A 16,609-nucleotide genomic window follows, 5' to 3' on the forward strand; every position below is an offset into this window, starting at 1 on the left:
GGAGCTGAACAATGTTCTAATACTCTCTCGGTCTATTCTTTCCTGGATGTTCTTTTCAGTCACCTGTAGAGCATAGCAAATACATGATCAGTATTTATCTTAAACCACTGTCTCTTTGCCCTAATGAACAGCCCACCCCACCTCTAATTTCATTCTGCTCTTGACACTGATACAAATGCTGGTTTTGATCACAGTAAGATGCTGAATTTAGGGACTTGGGAGTTGTGGGAGGAGGGATGAGGAGGCTGTGTTGTGCGGCACAGGATAGCTTTAGGAGTAGAGGAGTTTGGTGCTGGCCCTCTGGGTAAAGCAAATACTTCTATATTTCTTTTTAAATGTGCTTTGTTTCTAGTTTCCTACATATACGTATTGTGTATTTTCCTATTTTAGTTAGCTAATGTCTACAGTTCTTGAAGTTTTTGGAAAATGTAGAAATTTAATTGCATTATGTATGACATGAATTATGAAAAACCCCAATTAATTGAAAACTTTTAAAAATTCCTGTAGGTGAGATTCTTTAGCCAGAAGCCCTGGAAAACCTTTTAGTTCCGTTTTCCTCATTGCCCTCCATATTCTTGGGTGGTCTGCTGGAACCTTCCTAGTGTGGGGTTCTCGTGGTTTCTTTGGGCTAGCAGTCTCTGTGTATCACAGTTACTTGGCGTGCTCATTTAAAATGCAGATCTTCTGGTCCCGTCCCTGGAGATTCCTCTAGGCTCTTCCTGTCCAGGAATCTGCATGTTAAACAGCTGCTCTGAATGATTCATAAAGGAGCCTAGTGCTGTTTTTAGAACAGTACACAGCCCATTCTCTCAGTCAGGCACTGGCTCCATGAGGAGCATCCTCCTGTGTGTCTGATGGGTGTTGGAGAGGCATAGAGAGAAGCTCTAGTGGTTCTCAGATCTGACCCATGCAGATTCAGCTGCGGCCCATTTGAATGGCTTTGGCCTGGTTTTGCTGTAAAAGTTTTAATTACATCATTGACATTGGGCACCTAAATGACTAATGCGTCCCTCCCAGATTACTTTTGATCCAGAGAGCCAGATTTCGGGGGCAGATTACAGGTAACCATTGTACATCTAAAGGAAATAATTTCCTCTAACTTTATAGCGTGAGCTATATATCATGTATACTATCCTTGCTATTTATAATCTATTCTTAATACTATGAGGCTGTATAGTTACCTGGAATTTGAAGTGAGTTCTCTGATTCATGCTAATTAGACTGAAAAATGGAAAGTATTACAAGGCAATGGAAAAGTAAATCACTTTTTGAGGGATATAATTAACAGAGATTTAAGGAAAATTACTTGAGATATTACGGAATCAATTCATTGCCCTTTTTAAAAAGAACAGTATCAGTTTTATCTCTTTAGATTATAAGATCTTATCTGCTGTTACTTTATATAGTTTTGACAAAAATGAAGGAAGCCAAATCTTGAGTCTTTGGTTTCTCACCTAACCTGTAAGCTCTAGAGAGTATACCCTAATGTCAGCTATTTTGAAGGAAGAATAAAAAACTCAGTTTGGAAAAGTCAACTGTTATAAATAGTGAGCTCTAGAATAGTTTGGAGATTTTATACAGAGCAGAATTTAGGGCTTGTTTTTCTGTTGCTCATTTCAATAGCAAAAATCTCCGTGAACAATCTGCATGAGCTTTAGATGATGCCATTCATTGCGTGTGTGTCTGTCTGCCCACCAACCCCTTGTTCTGTTTTGCTCTTCAATAACTATTCGTATTTTCCAGAATTTAAGTAGAAGTGAGGGAATTGCAGAAGACATTTTCCTTTCACCTCATACTCTTAAGCAAGTTTGTCGAGCCACTGACAACTCATTGTAGGGGTGATCTAGTGGACACTCCTCTTAATTCTCACACAGTGCACAGGGTTTCCACTTTTGCTTTTCTTTTGTAAAAAAGATTTGTTACTGTGTTTTAAATTATGTGGATTTGTGCCGGTTCCCTTGGAGGTCAGAAACCGAACCCTACAGCTAAAGTTAGCAGGCTGTTGTAAGCTCCCCGATGTGGGTACTGAAACCCAAACTTGGGTCCTCTGCAAGAGCAATGTGCACTCTTGATTGCTGAGCCATCTTTTCCTCTCCACTCTTGTGTTCTGTGTGAATGGGCACTACCGCCAGAAAGGCCAATACTAGTAATGGATCAGAGACTGAGGAAACAGACGTACTGTTTCAATAGGGAACCTCAAAGCTAATGTATAGCTTCTGGGAGATAATGTATAGGGTGTCCCTCTTTTTAGATGTGGTGCTGGGGGTTGAATAGTCTTGCTACCTGCAGGCAAGCTGTCTACCAGCGGACCTGTGTCCTTGGCCTAGGTAACAAAGGGTGGATGCTGTGAAGGAAGCAACTGCCACTGTTTTGAAACTGGGATGAGGACCTGGGACATAAATGTCCCAGGAGAGGGTTGGAAGCTAAAGGTGTAGGACGCTGCCATGGAGTTCTCAGGGGCTGGCCTGTTACTGCGAGGAATTACAAAGTGGCAAGGATTGCATGGTGTGAAAGGAGCACTAAGTGCGGCGTGTGCCTGCTCGAGTGCCAGTCTACGAGCAGTGTTAGCGAATGTCCATGGGCTAAGACAGCATAGGGTATTAAACCCTTGACTACGAAACTCTTTCGTCTTTCTACATGTTTCTCTGCTGCCATTGTCATCATTCAGCATTTTTCTTAAAAATAACATTTTTTCTTTGCATGGAGAGTGTAATTTTTTGTTTGTTCATTGTAATAGGATAAGGTAGTCCTTTCATTTAGACAGAACTAGTGAGTTAGCCCAGCAATCATTGTGCTCTTAGAAATCATTGTTTTAATTCTTCTACTTTTTCTCATGGAAACTCAATAATTCCAAGATTTGTTCTATACTAAAAACCTATCTGGTTCTATATTTAAAACCTATCTAGTCATTGCAGAATCTTGCTGTTGGGATTAGCAAGCAGTCTTATCATAATGGCTTGATCTGTGCGAATTCTTTCCTCATGATTGTTGAAGGAAGACTGTTAATTTTAGCTATTTGCTGTTTTACAGATAAAGCTTTGATGGCACCAAATCTTGATTCCTTTGGACGTGATCGGGCACTGTATCAAGAACATGCAAAACGTCGGATTGCAGAGCGGGAGGCCAGGAGGTGATTTTGAAAGTACTTGCTGTGTGTTGTTAGGAAAGCTGGAATTGTTTTTATTTTTTTGTTTTTTTGGGTTTTTTTGTTTTGTTTTGTTTTCGAGACAGGGTTTCTCTGTGGTTTTGGAGCCTGTCCTGGAACTAGCTCTTGTAGACCAGGATGGTCTCGAACTCACAGAGATCCGCCTGCCTCTGCCTCCTAAGTGCTGGAATTGTTTTTAATCTCATTCAGAAATCAATGTTTGTTATCTAGGACTCGCCGTAGGCAAGCCAGAGAGCAAAGCGGTAAGATGGCAGATCACCTTGAAGGCCTTTCCAGTGACGATGAGGAGACGTCCACAGACATTACGAATTTCAACCTGGAGAAAGGTTAGACTCATCAAATTGTTCTCTACTTGGTTGTGCTTTAATTTTTTTTTTCTTTTTACTGAAATTAAAAAAAAAAAAAAAAACTTAGTTTTGTGTCTGTCTGCTTTCCACCGTGAGCTTGTGGAGGCCAGGGCAACTTGAAAGAATTGGTTCTCTCCTTCACCGTGTGAGTCTCCAGGGATTGGACTCAGGACACCAGGCTTGGTGACCCCCTGAACCATTGTGATAGCCCTTGTGGGTTTTAATCATTAAATGAACAAAATTTTTGTGTCTTTTATAATAAGTGAGGTGCTGTTTTACATCCGTTTAACAGTGTTGGGAGATTTAATTAATATTTGTATATAAACCATGTGTTGGAGCCGGTGGTCCAGCCTAGTGAAGCTGTCTGCTTTGAAAGTTAAAGCTGGAGAATGATGTGTTATTTCAACCAAGAGTAGAAGTTGGTACAGCTGTATGCTAGGCAGGCATTTCTGGAGTGTTCCCTAAGTAAATTCTCTTTCCCACCATTGGCTGTAGTCATTTGGAATTATAGTGACTGTGCTATTAGAGGACCTTATTAACTGTGACCACCCCCCAACCCCCCCATTGAAGTAGAACTTAAAGTCTCACACTTGCGAGGCAAACAGTCTTATCACTGAGCTGTAGTCTCAGCCTTTAAAAATATTTTGGGAGACAGTCTTTCTAAGTTACCCTGACTGGTCTTGAACTTGTGATCCTTTTGCCTCGGCTTCCTAGTGTTACTAGGCTCAGTTTCTGTGAGTTGTGGTTTTTGAAACAGAGCCTCATAACCCAGGTTAGCTTTAGCTCATTTTGTGCCCATGCTGAGTTTCTGCTTGTTACCTAGTCAAGAATGTTATTGGTCTTCCTGCCTCCGCTTCCTAAATGCTGGGATTGCAGGCGTGCATCAGCACAGCTAACTTGACGTGTGAAACATTTGAAAGGGTGATGATGCTCAGCATTGGTCCATCATCCAGATTGAAGATGTTGGCATTTGATTGGTTTGCTATTTCTGCATGTCCTTGTATGTCATTGCTTTTTTGGAAATGGCTCAGTATAAACATGAGATTCTTTCCACAAAGAATTGGAAACAAGTTTCAATTCTGTCTGTATTCGGGTTCCGAGGATTGCCCCCAGGTAGCAGGGTTTGGGAACAAGCTCTGTACTGTTAATCTCCCTCAACAGTGAAGACAGTACACTTCTGTGTGCTGTGAACACTTAAGTGGTATCCTGCTGCTTTCTGACTTTATTATTATTATTATTCTAGATCGCATCTTGAAAGAATCCAGCAAAGTTTTTGAAGATGTCCTTGAGAGTTTCTATTCAATTGACTGCATTAAAGCACAGTTTGAAGCATGGCGTTCAAAATACTACACGTCCTATAAGGATGCTTACATTGGTCTCTGTTTGCCAAAATTGTTCAACCCTCTCATCAGACTGCAGCTCCTCACCTGGACTCCTCTTGAGGTGGGTGGTTTCTAACACTCTCGAAAAGCAATGTAACCTAGGATTTGGGTTACTTTTGCCTAAAAAGCTAGAGAGGGAAATAGAGCATACTCTGTAATCAGTTAAGATAGACTGTATCTGGGCTGGAGAGATGGCTCAGTGGTTAAGAGTACTGCCTGCTCTTCCAAAGGTCCTGAGTTCAATTCCCGGCAACCACTTGGTGGCTCACAACCATCTGTAATAAGGTCTGGTGCCCTCTTCTGGCCTGCAGACATACATACAGACAGAATATAGTATACATAATAAATAAATAAATATTTTAAAAAAAAAAGATAGACTGTATCTGAGGTTAATCTGTTTTTAAATAAAGTCTTTTTAATCACTCTTCCAGAAACTTTTTTTGTGATGTCAGTTTATATAAAATTTTATTCTTAGCAAAAATTAACACTGGGTTATGAGCATGAAGAGAGAGAAGTTAGTCTTTTTATTCTAGGAGAACTTGGACCCTGTTGGGAAAGTACAATAGGAGAGTTGTAAAATGAGGACTTGAGCTGAGTGGTTATAAAGAATGCAAAGGGTGAAAGGCACTCCTCGGTGTGAAGATGGAGTCGGGAGAGCCTGTTGTCCTGCCCTGAGGGAGACGAGGTTATGACTGGGTCTTTCTAAGTTACTGACACGGTAACTTCAAAATAAGGAAAGGGGCCTTTCAGTGAAGCCTCTTAACAACTTAAAGGAATGTGAGTTCCAGAAACTGCATGCTTAGTTCCTGGAAAGTGCCCGATCTAGTGGAACTTGATCCCGTGCATGTGGTTTCAGTAGAGCGCAGAGGCTTAAGGCTGTGTGGATCGGAAGGATTTTTTATTTTTAGCTACTTCATGTAGCCACGACTTTTAGCATTCTTGGACTTCTTGAACACCTTTTGCTGTCCCAACATCTCAGAACTGCTGTGTCCCATGTAGGACCAGCCCTGCTGCCTGAACTAGCAGTTTGCTCCATCTGCGTCTTTTCTTTCATGATCATGGTCCTGTGCCCTTCGGCCTAATCTGGAAATGGTATTTTGAATATTTTTTGTATGTTTTACTTGCTTGTTACAGCTGAAGGGTAACTCCAACGTGGCTGAAAGTAGAAGTAGACATTGTTTTAAATGTTTGAAAAAACTTTTTTTAATATGTTTTAGGCAAAATGCTGTGACTTTGAATATATGCTGTGGTTTGAGTCTCTTCTATTCTATGGCTGTGAAGAACGAGAACAAGAGAAGGATGATGTTGATGTTGCTCTGTTGCCCACCATTGTGGAGAAGGTGATTCTTCCCAAGCTGACAGGTAGATATCAGGAGGACCTTGTTGTACTGGGTTTCATCATAGACATTACACAGTCGATGTTAGGTGTCAGTTAGCTGACTGGCCCAGGGATTTTTAAAGATAGAAATTCTTAGACCAGGTTTGAAGGCCACTGTGAGAGCAATAGTTGCAGTAGGTTGGTTCCCGAGACTCAAGATTGCTTGATGCCGAAGTGAATATTTTGGGAGAGTCATACACATTTGTTTTGTTCATTTTCTTGGAAAGTGAGAAATCGCCGTTACAGAGACCTGTTTAACTGTCGAGAGGTTTGCTGGTAGAGCTGTTTTAAAATTTTTTTAACAAAATTAAAAATAAAAATTAAAACAAAATTAAAAATAAAGTTGGAGTTTAATTAGAAATTTTGGTTGTCTGGGATACAAGAGAACACAAAAGCAAATGAATGCATTTATGACCAAAGGACTGTCTGACAATAAAGTAGGCTGCAGTTTTAACATCATGTCTCCCTTCCAACAGTGATAGCCGAGAACATGTGGGATCCTTTTTCTACAACACAGACTTCAAGAATGGTTGGAATCACACTAAAACTAATAAATGGCTATCCTTCGGTAGTCAATGCAGAAAATAAAAACACACAGGTACTTTACTTCCTATGCTTGGGAAGTTTTCTTCTTCTTTTGAAAATGGACCAGAGTTTAAGAGAATGAATGGTTATTCGGAATCAAGCAGGAATCTGGATTCTCCCAGTTGGGTAATCCGGGCTGTTAAAGCCTGGAATATATACTATTAAGCTGCTAGTTTTCAGTTGTACAAATCTCTCTGAAGAAAGATACAGTTAGTCTATCACCAGCACAGCCCACTTCCAGTCCCACTGGTCAGGCATCCCTGTAAAAACAAAGTAAAACCACTAGATTAGTCCATGATTGATGATTGAAAAATAAATCGTATAAATAAAATGTCCAGATACTCTTACAGTTAACCCCCATATGTAAACTTTCTTTCACTGAGCTGGCTGGAAAAGACTTTCATCCTTGTTGAATTTTGACTAACCTCATTTTGAAAACGATCTATGCTGATTTTAAATCTTTATATAGATTTGAGTTTAAAAGTTTGTAAATAGCTTTATTGATTAGTAATTGTTGAGGTTATCTGGTAGAGTTGTAAGTATTAAAATTATTTAACATAATTCAAATATAATTCTTTTAACTATAGGTATACCTTAAAGCACTTTTATTGAGGATGAGAAGAACTTTAGATGATGATGTATTTATGCCCTTATATCCCAAAAAGTAAGTAATTCATCCGAACATTAAGCATAACATTCCATGTTTCCTTTCAGAGTGTAAGCTTCCAGAAAAGTAAATGTAGCTTGAAATACAAACTTTACTTGTGTAAAGACTATAGGGATTGTGTAGAGACTGGAGGGATTGATCTTCTGAACAGAATAAAGCAAATAATGCTCTTTGTTCTTTCTTAGTATCTCAAAATTCAGTTTTGTGGTTTGGGTTCTGCTTAGACTCTTCCTCTCTTTTTTTAAAATCTTTCCTATCCTCTCCCATTTCTCTCTACCCTCTCCTCTCTATTCATCTCCTTTTCCCTCTCTATCCTTCTCTCTCGCTACCCCTGAACCTCTCTCCTCTCTATCCCTCCTATCTCTGTTCATCTCTCCTTTCTCTTTCTATTCCTGTCCCTTTCTTTCTCCCTCTTTATACTCCTGCTATGTGTTTCTTCTGGGATGAATGCTAAAGAAACTCTGTCCTGATCCTCACCCGAGCTGCACACTTCTGGGTTCTGATCTTGTTTATTTGTAGACATTCTTGTTGATAGGAATGAAACAGCACTTACTTATACAATATTTGATTGTGTTTTATTTCTCTTTTAGTGTCTTAGAAAATAAAAATTCTGGGCCTTACTTATTTTTTCAACGACAATTTTGGTCTTCTGTCAAGGTATGTATATATTCATAGACCATCTAAAATTTATAATTTTTTGGACTTTATGTAGCATATTTTGAAAGACTTTTTGTTTATTAACTGTAGGCTTATACTGGTGTGGTATTACGCACACAACTTTATCTTATAACCAAATATTATTCTAAAAGTTTATTTCAGTTTAATGTTTTCACAGGAAAATTTGAAAGTGAGGCCCAGGCTGTCCCACAGGTGCTTAACTAAGCTTCAGCACTGAACACAGAAGGACGTGTTCAGCAGCTAGAGCACCAGCTCCCTCTTGGGCTTCCGGAGACAGCACTGGCCAAGACAAACGCCTTTCTAGCGTGCTGTACACTCGGCAGGTGGATAGCAGACAGATTATACCAGCTGTGGTGGTATAGATAGATGAGGGTCCCCGAGGGAGCTCAGATGGGCAACTCTAGCATTGTGGTAGTAGATCCTGTGTCTCTCCAGGAAGCGACCCTGAGATTATAGTACAAGAGGATTAAGTAGAATCCAAGTTAAAAGAGTGGGCTTTGATTAGGATTGAAACAAGTACCGGACGGTGGGATGAGGGAGCAGTAGAGTCGTGTATCCTGGAGATCATAAGAAGCCATCAGATTCTGTCTCTCTGTTTTCCCTTGGGCTAATGCACATATTTGGCTTTCAGTACACAATTTTCTGAGTTTTCATAAAATATAGTTGTCATCACTAACACGATGAAAGACATCTTCATAAACTTCCCCTTCCTGTTTGTGTTCTGTGGTTTTCTTTGCAAGAATGTATTATCAAAGGAAGTCTAAGGTAGGGACTGAGTTTGACTCTCCTTGAGTGTTTGAGATTCACTGGCAATCTGTGTTATCAGTAGTTTGCTGCTTTTTACTGCTGGGTGGTGTTCTGTAAGGTGCCAGGTGTAAGAGTTGAGCTCTTGTTTCTGTTTAGTTCGTTTCCTAATGAGGAGGAATTGCGATGGTTTCCAGTTGGAGTAGTTAGGGGTAGAGCGGAAAAAGCAGGAGAGGCTGTTTGTGTTCACTCCGACAGCACGTGCAGAGGTTCTGTTCACTTTTTCTTCTGCATTTTCTACATTGCTTAGTGGTGTTGAGCCTGATTTCATGTACTTAGCTTGCCTTTGGTGTGTTCTTAGGTATTTTACTCATGTTTTAAGTTGACTGTTTCCTTATTGAACTTAGAGTTCTGTGTTCTGGAAGGAACATAGGGTGATGATTTTAAACTTTTGTCTCTGCTTTGTCTTTTAACTTTTCATTCAAGTATTCCAAATTTGGAAGTTCTGGTGGGTTTTTGTTGTTGCTGAATTGGGGGCTCCTGTAGCCCAGGGCTATTTCCGACTTGGTGTGACAACCTTGAACTCCTGTCCTCTCACCTTAGTGCTGGAGTTGAGACTGCACCACTTGTGATGATGCTGTGCACTGGGCCTGGACCAGGTGTGTGCCAGCTGAGCACATCCTCAGCACCACAAGTTCTGATTTGTCTCCTTCTACTGTTAGGGTTGTTTTAGAAGTCATACTTAACCATGAACTTCTCCTGAACCTGAGATTTCAGTTTGGGTTTTACATAGCTGTGTCCTCTCTTTCCATTTTTAGTTTAGGGGCTGGAGAGATGGCTCAGTGGTTAAGAGCACAAAGGACCCAGACACAGTGGTTCAAGGGGATAGAACACCCTTCTCTGTTCTCCTTGGGCATTGCACAGATGTGCAAACGTGCATGCAGGAAGAACATCCATACATGTAAAATTTGTATTTAGATGTAAGGCCTGGATTAGATCTTTGTTCCAGGCTGTGTGTTGTGAAGATAATCCTCTCTCTGTTGAGTTGTTTTACCTTAGTTGAAAGTTGGTTGAGTGTAGGTGTCAGTTGTGGGTTTTAGTATGGAAAGGACAAACACATGACCACCTTTAAGATGACTTGCTGTATAGATCTTATGTGTTGAAGTAGGTTGAGGATGGTGATAATGAAAATTAGAACTCTTTTTACTATCTGTTTATTATGCCACATCCTTTATATTGAAACCTCAGAATGTCTGTCAAGTAGACACCATCACTGTCAGGGAGGCACAGTCTGAACTGCAGTGCCATTCCATTGGTAAGACAAGATGTGAATCTCATTCAAGACAGCCTGTCTGAATAGTCCGTCCAAATAGGGTTCTGCAAGAGAATTAATTCTGAATACCCTCAAGCCTCCATTTTTTGTAATGAGTTTTCTCTTAAACAGGACTGTTTTTTTGTTTGTTTTTTTCCTTAAGAAAATTGAATGGAGATACTGGGGTCCTTTCTGTAGGTTTGTTTCTGTTATGGAGCTCTGCCTGAGCAAAGGTAACTAGTATGCTTGCTGTGACCACTGGAGGAACTGTGGGGTGCAGAAAGGGGGTGATAGCTTAGATTTGTGCAGTTAGAGAGGCAGACAGGTTGGATGAAGGTGGAGTCAAATTACTTGATGAAGAGGCCAAGAATGAGCAGTGTGTGCTTCTGGCCTGAATGGTGGAACATAATGCCACCGTTTACAAGACTGAGACATACTGGGAAACTAGACCTTATGATGGATGGGCTGAGGCCTCCGCGTCATGACAGTGTCCTTCATTTTAGACATAAGTGTCCAGAGAGTGTGCCTATGCAGACTGGGAGATTTGTCAGCAGTGCCGAGCTAGAGTCGGAGATGACGTCCTGCTAAGGGCCTGGGTACTGGTTGGTCTGGGCAGTAGCATTGCCTGAGAGTACTTTCTACACTGACAGGAAATGTTCTCTGTGTGTTGACCAGTATGGCATCCAGTAGCTACACACTGACGTTCATGTTTTAGCTAAAATTTGAAATTCAAGAATTCTTTTACTGTAGGAAATATTTAGGTACTTCAGAAGTGTTTATTAATACTTTGTCAAGGCATCCATCCATCTTACTTCATCTGGTATTTTACTATGTAAGTAATTTACTTTGTACTTTATAATAATTGCTTGATATTACCTCTCAATTTCTTCTTTTTTTAAATAGTTATTGGGAAATTTCCTTCAGTGGTATGGCATTTTCTCAAACAAAACTCTTCAGGAGTTGTCAATAGATGGCTTGTTAAATAGATACATTCTCATGGCTTTTCAGAATTCAGAATATGGAGATGACAGCATCAAAAAAGCCCAAAATGTAAGTTGGATAACACATATTGTATTTTTAAAGCATGTACGTCAAAGCGAATTCACTTTTCTTTGTTTGAAGAATAAGATTTTTGTAAAACTTAGGTTGACAATTGGACTTGCTATAAAGTTAGCATTTAAACTACCCAGGTAGTCCCAAATATGTTACATATTTTTTTAACCCAAAAAAGATAATTGATCTTAAGAGGCCAAGAGATGATATATTAAAAGTATATCTATCTATATATGTGGCTTTGTGAGTGTTTTGTAGATATCAATTAAATTTTTATTTTAGAAGTAATTTTCTTCATGGTTGATGGCTTTGAGCAGTTTAGAATAACTGCTTTTTTTGCTCTCGCTTAAATAATTTTAATAATTGGGTTTTCTTTCTACTTACACAATTTGGTGGTTTTAAAATATATATTTGTAATAACCATTAACAGTTAATCACTAAATCAATATAAATTTATTAGTAGCAGTAATTTTTTTAACCTCTTACTAAATCCCAGTACTGACAGGTAGCCTCAATACTTTGAAAAATACTTGTGTATGTTTCCTGTAAAGCTAAATGTTACTCCTCATGTAGACATTTTACTGTTGACCAATCTTAGTGACCTATTCCAGTGTGCCTTTCAATTAAGTAAGACAGCTTCACTGGAAGAAGAAATACCCAGCTTATCATTAAGAAGTCTTTAAGTCAGGAAGACAGCTTCATTCTCTTTGACCTTTACGACCTTGACATCTCTGAAAGCCAGTCATTTGTAGTGTGCTTTTGGTGTAGTTTGTCTAAGCTCTCCATTAGTTTCAGGCTCTGCATCTCTGGTAGAGGTTGTTCCCTATTCCCTGAATGTGGTTATCTCTTAGAAGTAGACTTCTGCAACCATGCCACGTGTCCCCACTCCTTTTTTCTGTTAAACTTTCTTTTTATTTATTCTTTGTATCTTTCACATCATGCTTCCTGATCCCACCCATCTCCCCCCTAATGAAACAAAATTTAATAGTTAAAAGGGGGGGGTGGGGGAGAAGGGGAAAATCTCATCATGGAAGCTGCAGTGTGATACAGTGAGTCACGCAGTAAACCCCTTTTCACATGGGGAGGGTGCGTGTCGGTCCTGCAGACCAGGGCTACAGGATCTCCGTGACACAGGGCAGCAGTGGGATGTCCCAGTGAGCGTCCAGTGTCGATGGTGTAGCAGGGACCAGGGCCTCGAACCAGCCCATTGATTCTTTGTGATGCATAGGTCCCCTCTTTTAAGAGAGTGCGTTCTTTCTGGAATGAGATGTTTGGCTCACTTTATATCTGCTGTATCCCTGTATGTCATATCTTTAGTAACCCTTGGTTCTTAATGGCTAGCCTCTTTACCTGTTTGGATAACAGCTGCCCAGAGTAGACTGTTTTCTTGAGGAAATCAGTCCCATATTTCTTAAGCCTTGGCACTAAGGCCAGAATGTCACAATTCCTTGTTCACTTGGTTAAGGCTCTGCTGTGTATCGTATCTCTGGTGTAGATAGTCTTAATCTTACTTTGGGTAACTGGGTTCCTACAACCAACATGGATACTGCTCACTGAAGTTTTCCTGAAGGAAGAGACTATAGTAGTACCATATCTATCTATACATGTGTTTTTACATGGAAAACATAGTTTGCTTAAAGTCACATTGATAACTGAAAAAATATAGGCAACCAGTTATCAATTTTATGTCTGTTTAAATAGTTCGCAAACTATCTTGTTTTGAGTGTCTGGTGCATTGTAAGAAATCAGATGTTGGTTTAGTTAATGTAAGAGGTCAGATTTTTAAAGAGCTACCTTATGTAACAGTAAGGATTAACCTTTATTTAGTTTAGGTTTTGGACATTTTCATTCTGTTTTAACTATTTTATTTGCATCTTCTACATAGGTAATCAACTGTTTCCCTAAGCAGTGGTTTGTGAATCTGAAAGGAGAAAGAACCATTTCTCAGTTAGAAAATTTTTGCCGATATCTTGTACATTTAGCAGATACAATTTACAGGAATAGTATTGGGTGCTCTGATGTGGAAAAAAGAAATGCAAGGTAATTTATTTTTTTCAATTAATGAAATGAACCAAATTTCTTTTATAGTCACATTTAATGTTAAATAATCAAGAGTAGTGATTTTAACTTGTTTCTTAATTTATTGTTTAAACAATTTCAATACAATATATATATATGATATACTCTGATCATATTCTCTTAAATTATATATGTACTATTACAAACCTACCAAAATACACAACTTCTGGTTTGTACAATTTTTGTCTTCTTTTTTTTTTTCAGTACATTAAATTTGGAAGCTTACAGTAAGAGTCATGCTTGAGGCAGTAGATAAACTTGGATTTTTGTCTCCTGTGAAGAAGAGAATAGATTGAGAGTTTTAGGATGTAGTGATCCTTAGCCATTGAGGTCTCGTTATGTGGACATAAAGCCTGGGAAGAGTGACCACTGAGTGTGGACTGTGTTAAAATTGAGTGTTTAGAGCCTGATGCTCTCTTGGTCCATATTATGGACTAAAGATCGTTTCATGATTGTTTTGGGAATAGCTTATGTCTAATTTTCATGAAAAATTTCTCGGACACAGGTGTGAACCTCAGCTTGTTAGGAGGCTGATGCCGGCTTCAGAGTGAGCTCAGGGCTAGCCTGAGCATTTTGTAAGCATTGGTACAACTGGGGCTCGTTAGACATGTGTTCTGTTTTCTCTGTGCCCTGGAGGGAGTAACCCTGGGGGGGGGGGCAGTTTGGAGACGTGCACTTGAGCATCCTTTTAAGAATTGGATGTTAATATCTGAGTTTCTCATAAGGGAAACAGGCTTTATTGACTGAATTTTAAAGGAGTTGAAGTTTGGCTTTTCATCGGCTGATGATGAGGAGAAATGGTTTTCTGTTTAAGCTGTATTCTACAAGAGCTGGGACTCTGGTTAGGAAGCAGAGAGACAGGCAGATCTCCAAAGGGGCTTGTGATTATAACTGCTTTTCTTCCTAGATATTGATGAAAATCATTTATCAAAACAAAATTATTTTCTGTTTAGAATGAATTTCCTGTCTCTGGGCCAGTTACTTAAACATAAGGGTTTGTTTTTGTTTTGTTTTGGTTTTTTGTTTTTGTTTTTCAAGACAGGATTTCTCTGTGGCTTTGGAGCCTGTCCTGGAACTAGCTCTTGTAGACCAGGCTGGTCTTGAACTTACAGAGACCAGCCTGCCTCTGCCTCCCAAGTGCTGGGATTAAAAGTGTGCGCCACCACTGCCTGTCAGTAAGTTTTATTTGGATTAATAACAGATTTAAAAATGTTTTTCTATTTGTTTTGAGAGTGGTATACACACTGCCGTGAAGCATGCACGGAAGGCAGAGGCCAGCTTCTAGGATTTGGCTCTTTGGCTCTTTCCTTCCACAGTGTAGATTGGAGATGGACTCTGCATTAGGTTTGGTGGGAAGCATCTTTATAGTAAGCAGTCTTGCCAGCCCTACAGATGTTTTAAAACATGCTGTAGCTTGCTTGTCTTATTCGTAATTTAAAATGTATACCTGGAAAGGTTGTTTTGCAGATTGTTTAAGGTAGATGTAAAATAAAGAACAGATTTTTATCTCAATATAATGTAATTTTTAAAATTTTTTTTCTCTTTTAGAGAAAACATAAAACAGATAGTAAAACTTCTTGCAAGTGTTCGGGCTTTGGATCATGCTGTGTCTGTTGCGAGTGACCACAATGTGAAAGAACTTAAGTCTCTGATTGAAGGAAAATAGATCAATGAGACTGAAAAGTGTTTGCTTTGCCCATTCCCAGTGTATAAATTTTGTATATATGTAAAGTTTCTTAAACTGTAAAATACTGATTCTTGTTTAAATACAAAAACATTATATTACTACTGTGTCCTTAAATGTGATTTCTTCAGAATGAAAGGAATTCAGATTATTTCTAGGAGTCTTTGAGTGTTTTCCTTACTGCCTGTCATACTTTGTTTATGGGAGTATTTTGTATCATCATTAAATTAACTTCATTTAAGTGTCCTCTATAAATGACGTGTGTGCAATGTAAATTGTGTAATTATGCATACATATATATGTATATATTTATACTGCCATGGGTTTTCATGCTGGAAATATGGTGTTTGGTGTTTTTCTACAGAGGAAGCTTTTTAACAACAGAACCTTACCCAGTAGTGGTCATCTTAGGGAACTACTGCACTGCTTCAACAGAAGGGCTGGCAGGTGATGACCCTTCACCCTCACTTTAGTTAGCATCATTGTCACTTGTAGTTGTACTGCCTTAAAATGAGAGCTGAGTTACGGACGTTGTCGTTGAGTGTGAACTTCTGTGAATTGGCCTTGGAGGCAAATGTAGGTTTAATATGAGCTCTAGGTGAGATATGCAAGAGTTTGGGGTGGGAGGGACCTCAGTTTAGTTTCTGACAATAAGCCCCCAAGCTAAGTGCATGGTTTAGGCTGGCTGTCCTTTTTCATTCATGGGTTTACTCCCTATCCAGTTTACAGACACAGATATAGTCTGTCATATTTTAAATCCCACATATGTGAGTTATATATGCAATAAAGAATATGCCTTGCTGATTATAGACACACCCAGGCAATTTACTATCGGTGGTCTTCTGTAATGTTTATACCACATTGTAAATACTCAGAGAAACTTGTTTTAAAGTTAATGCTTTCTGATTCTGTGGTTTTTAAAAGAGGAACTTTTTGGAAATTAAGGACTATTGTTTGATAATTATACGTGTAATTAAGCTTTAGCCAAGCATTAAATTAATTTTTAAATACATCCTTCGTTGTATTTTGCTGATGACTAAGTTTAGAGTATTCCAGATGATTCATACAGTGAGACCGTTCACAGTCTAGTGCCTACTCTTAAAGCCAGATAATTCCACAGGGCAGTGTTGTGCCCTCCTTCCTCCGTCAGTTTGCTTGCAGGAGCATGTCCTAACTCCACATGGTCATTCTGGGGGAATTTTTGTTATGCTTTGTGGGCTCCTAAATGGAATTAAAGTCTAAAAAACTCATTCTCAATGTCAGTGGATTAAAACAAACACAAATAGGTATTTGATCCTTAACTATGTTTCCAAGCCTATCACATAAATCATTTCTGTATGTTTTTAATAACTCTTAGACTTCCTATCCTAGCTTTTAGTTACAGCTTTTAACACTATCCCAAGACTCTGGAATGTAGCACAGAACTGTGTTTAAAACTTGATCTTTATGTTTCAACAGCTTAGCGAGTAATGAACACTAAAAAGGAATTCTCAGTTGCTGTATCATTGTCACATACTAAAGTATAAACAATTAT

The 16,609-nt window shown here is 39.1% G+C and overlaps 1 protein-coding gene across 1 annotated transcript in view; it reads left to right on the plus strand.

Moving 5' to 3' along the window:
- Paxbp1 (PAX3 and PAX7 binding protein 1) overlaps positions 1–16,175 on the plus strand; it is a 32,672-nt gene extending 16,497 nt beyond the window's left edge. Inside the window, exons 9-18 of the mRNA XM_057763851.1 lie at positions 3,031–3,130; positions 3,377–3,492; positions 4,757–4,956; positions 6,113–6,257; positions 6,750–6,871; positions 7,446–7,522; positions 8,116–8,182; positions 11,163–11,309; positions 13,198–13,352; positions 14,940–16,175. Of these exons, the coding sequence (XP_057619834.1) occupies positions 3,031–3,130; positions 3,377–3,492; positions 4,757–4,956; positions 6,113–6,257; positions 6,750–6,871; positions 7,446–7,522; positions 8,116–8,182; positions 11,163–11,309; positions 13,198–13,352; positions 14,940–15,057 (1,247 nt within the window). The 3' untranslated portion in view covers positions 15,058–16,175. The remainder of the gene's footprint in view (positions 1–3,030; positions 3,131–3,376; positions 3,493–4,756; positions 4,957–6,112; positions 6,258–6,749; positions 6,872–7,445; positions 7,523–8,115; positions 8,183–11,162; positions 11,310–13,197; positions 13,353–14,939) is intronic.
- The last annotated feature ends 434 nt before the right edge of the window (positions 16,176–16,609 follow it).

Source organism: Chionomys nivalis, chromosome 3, assembly GCF_950005125.1.
Source record: "Chionomys nivalis chromosome 3, mChiNiv1.1, whole genome shotgun sequence".
NCBI lineage: Eukaryota > Metazoa > Chordata > Mammalia > Rodentia > Cricetidae > Chionomys > Chionomys nivalis.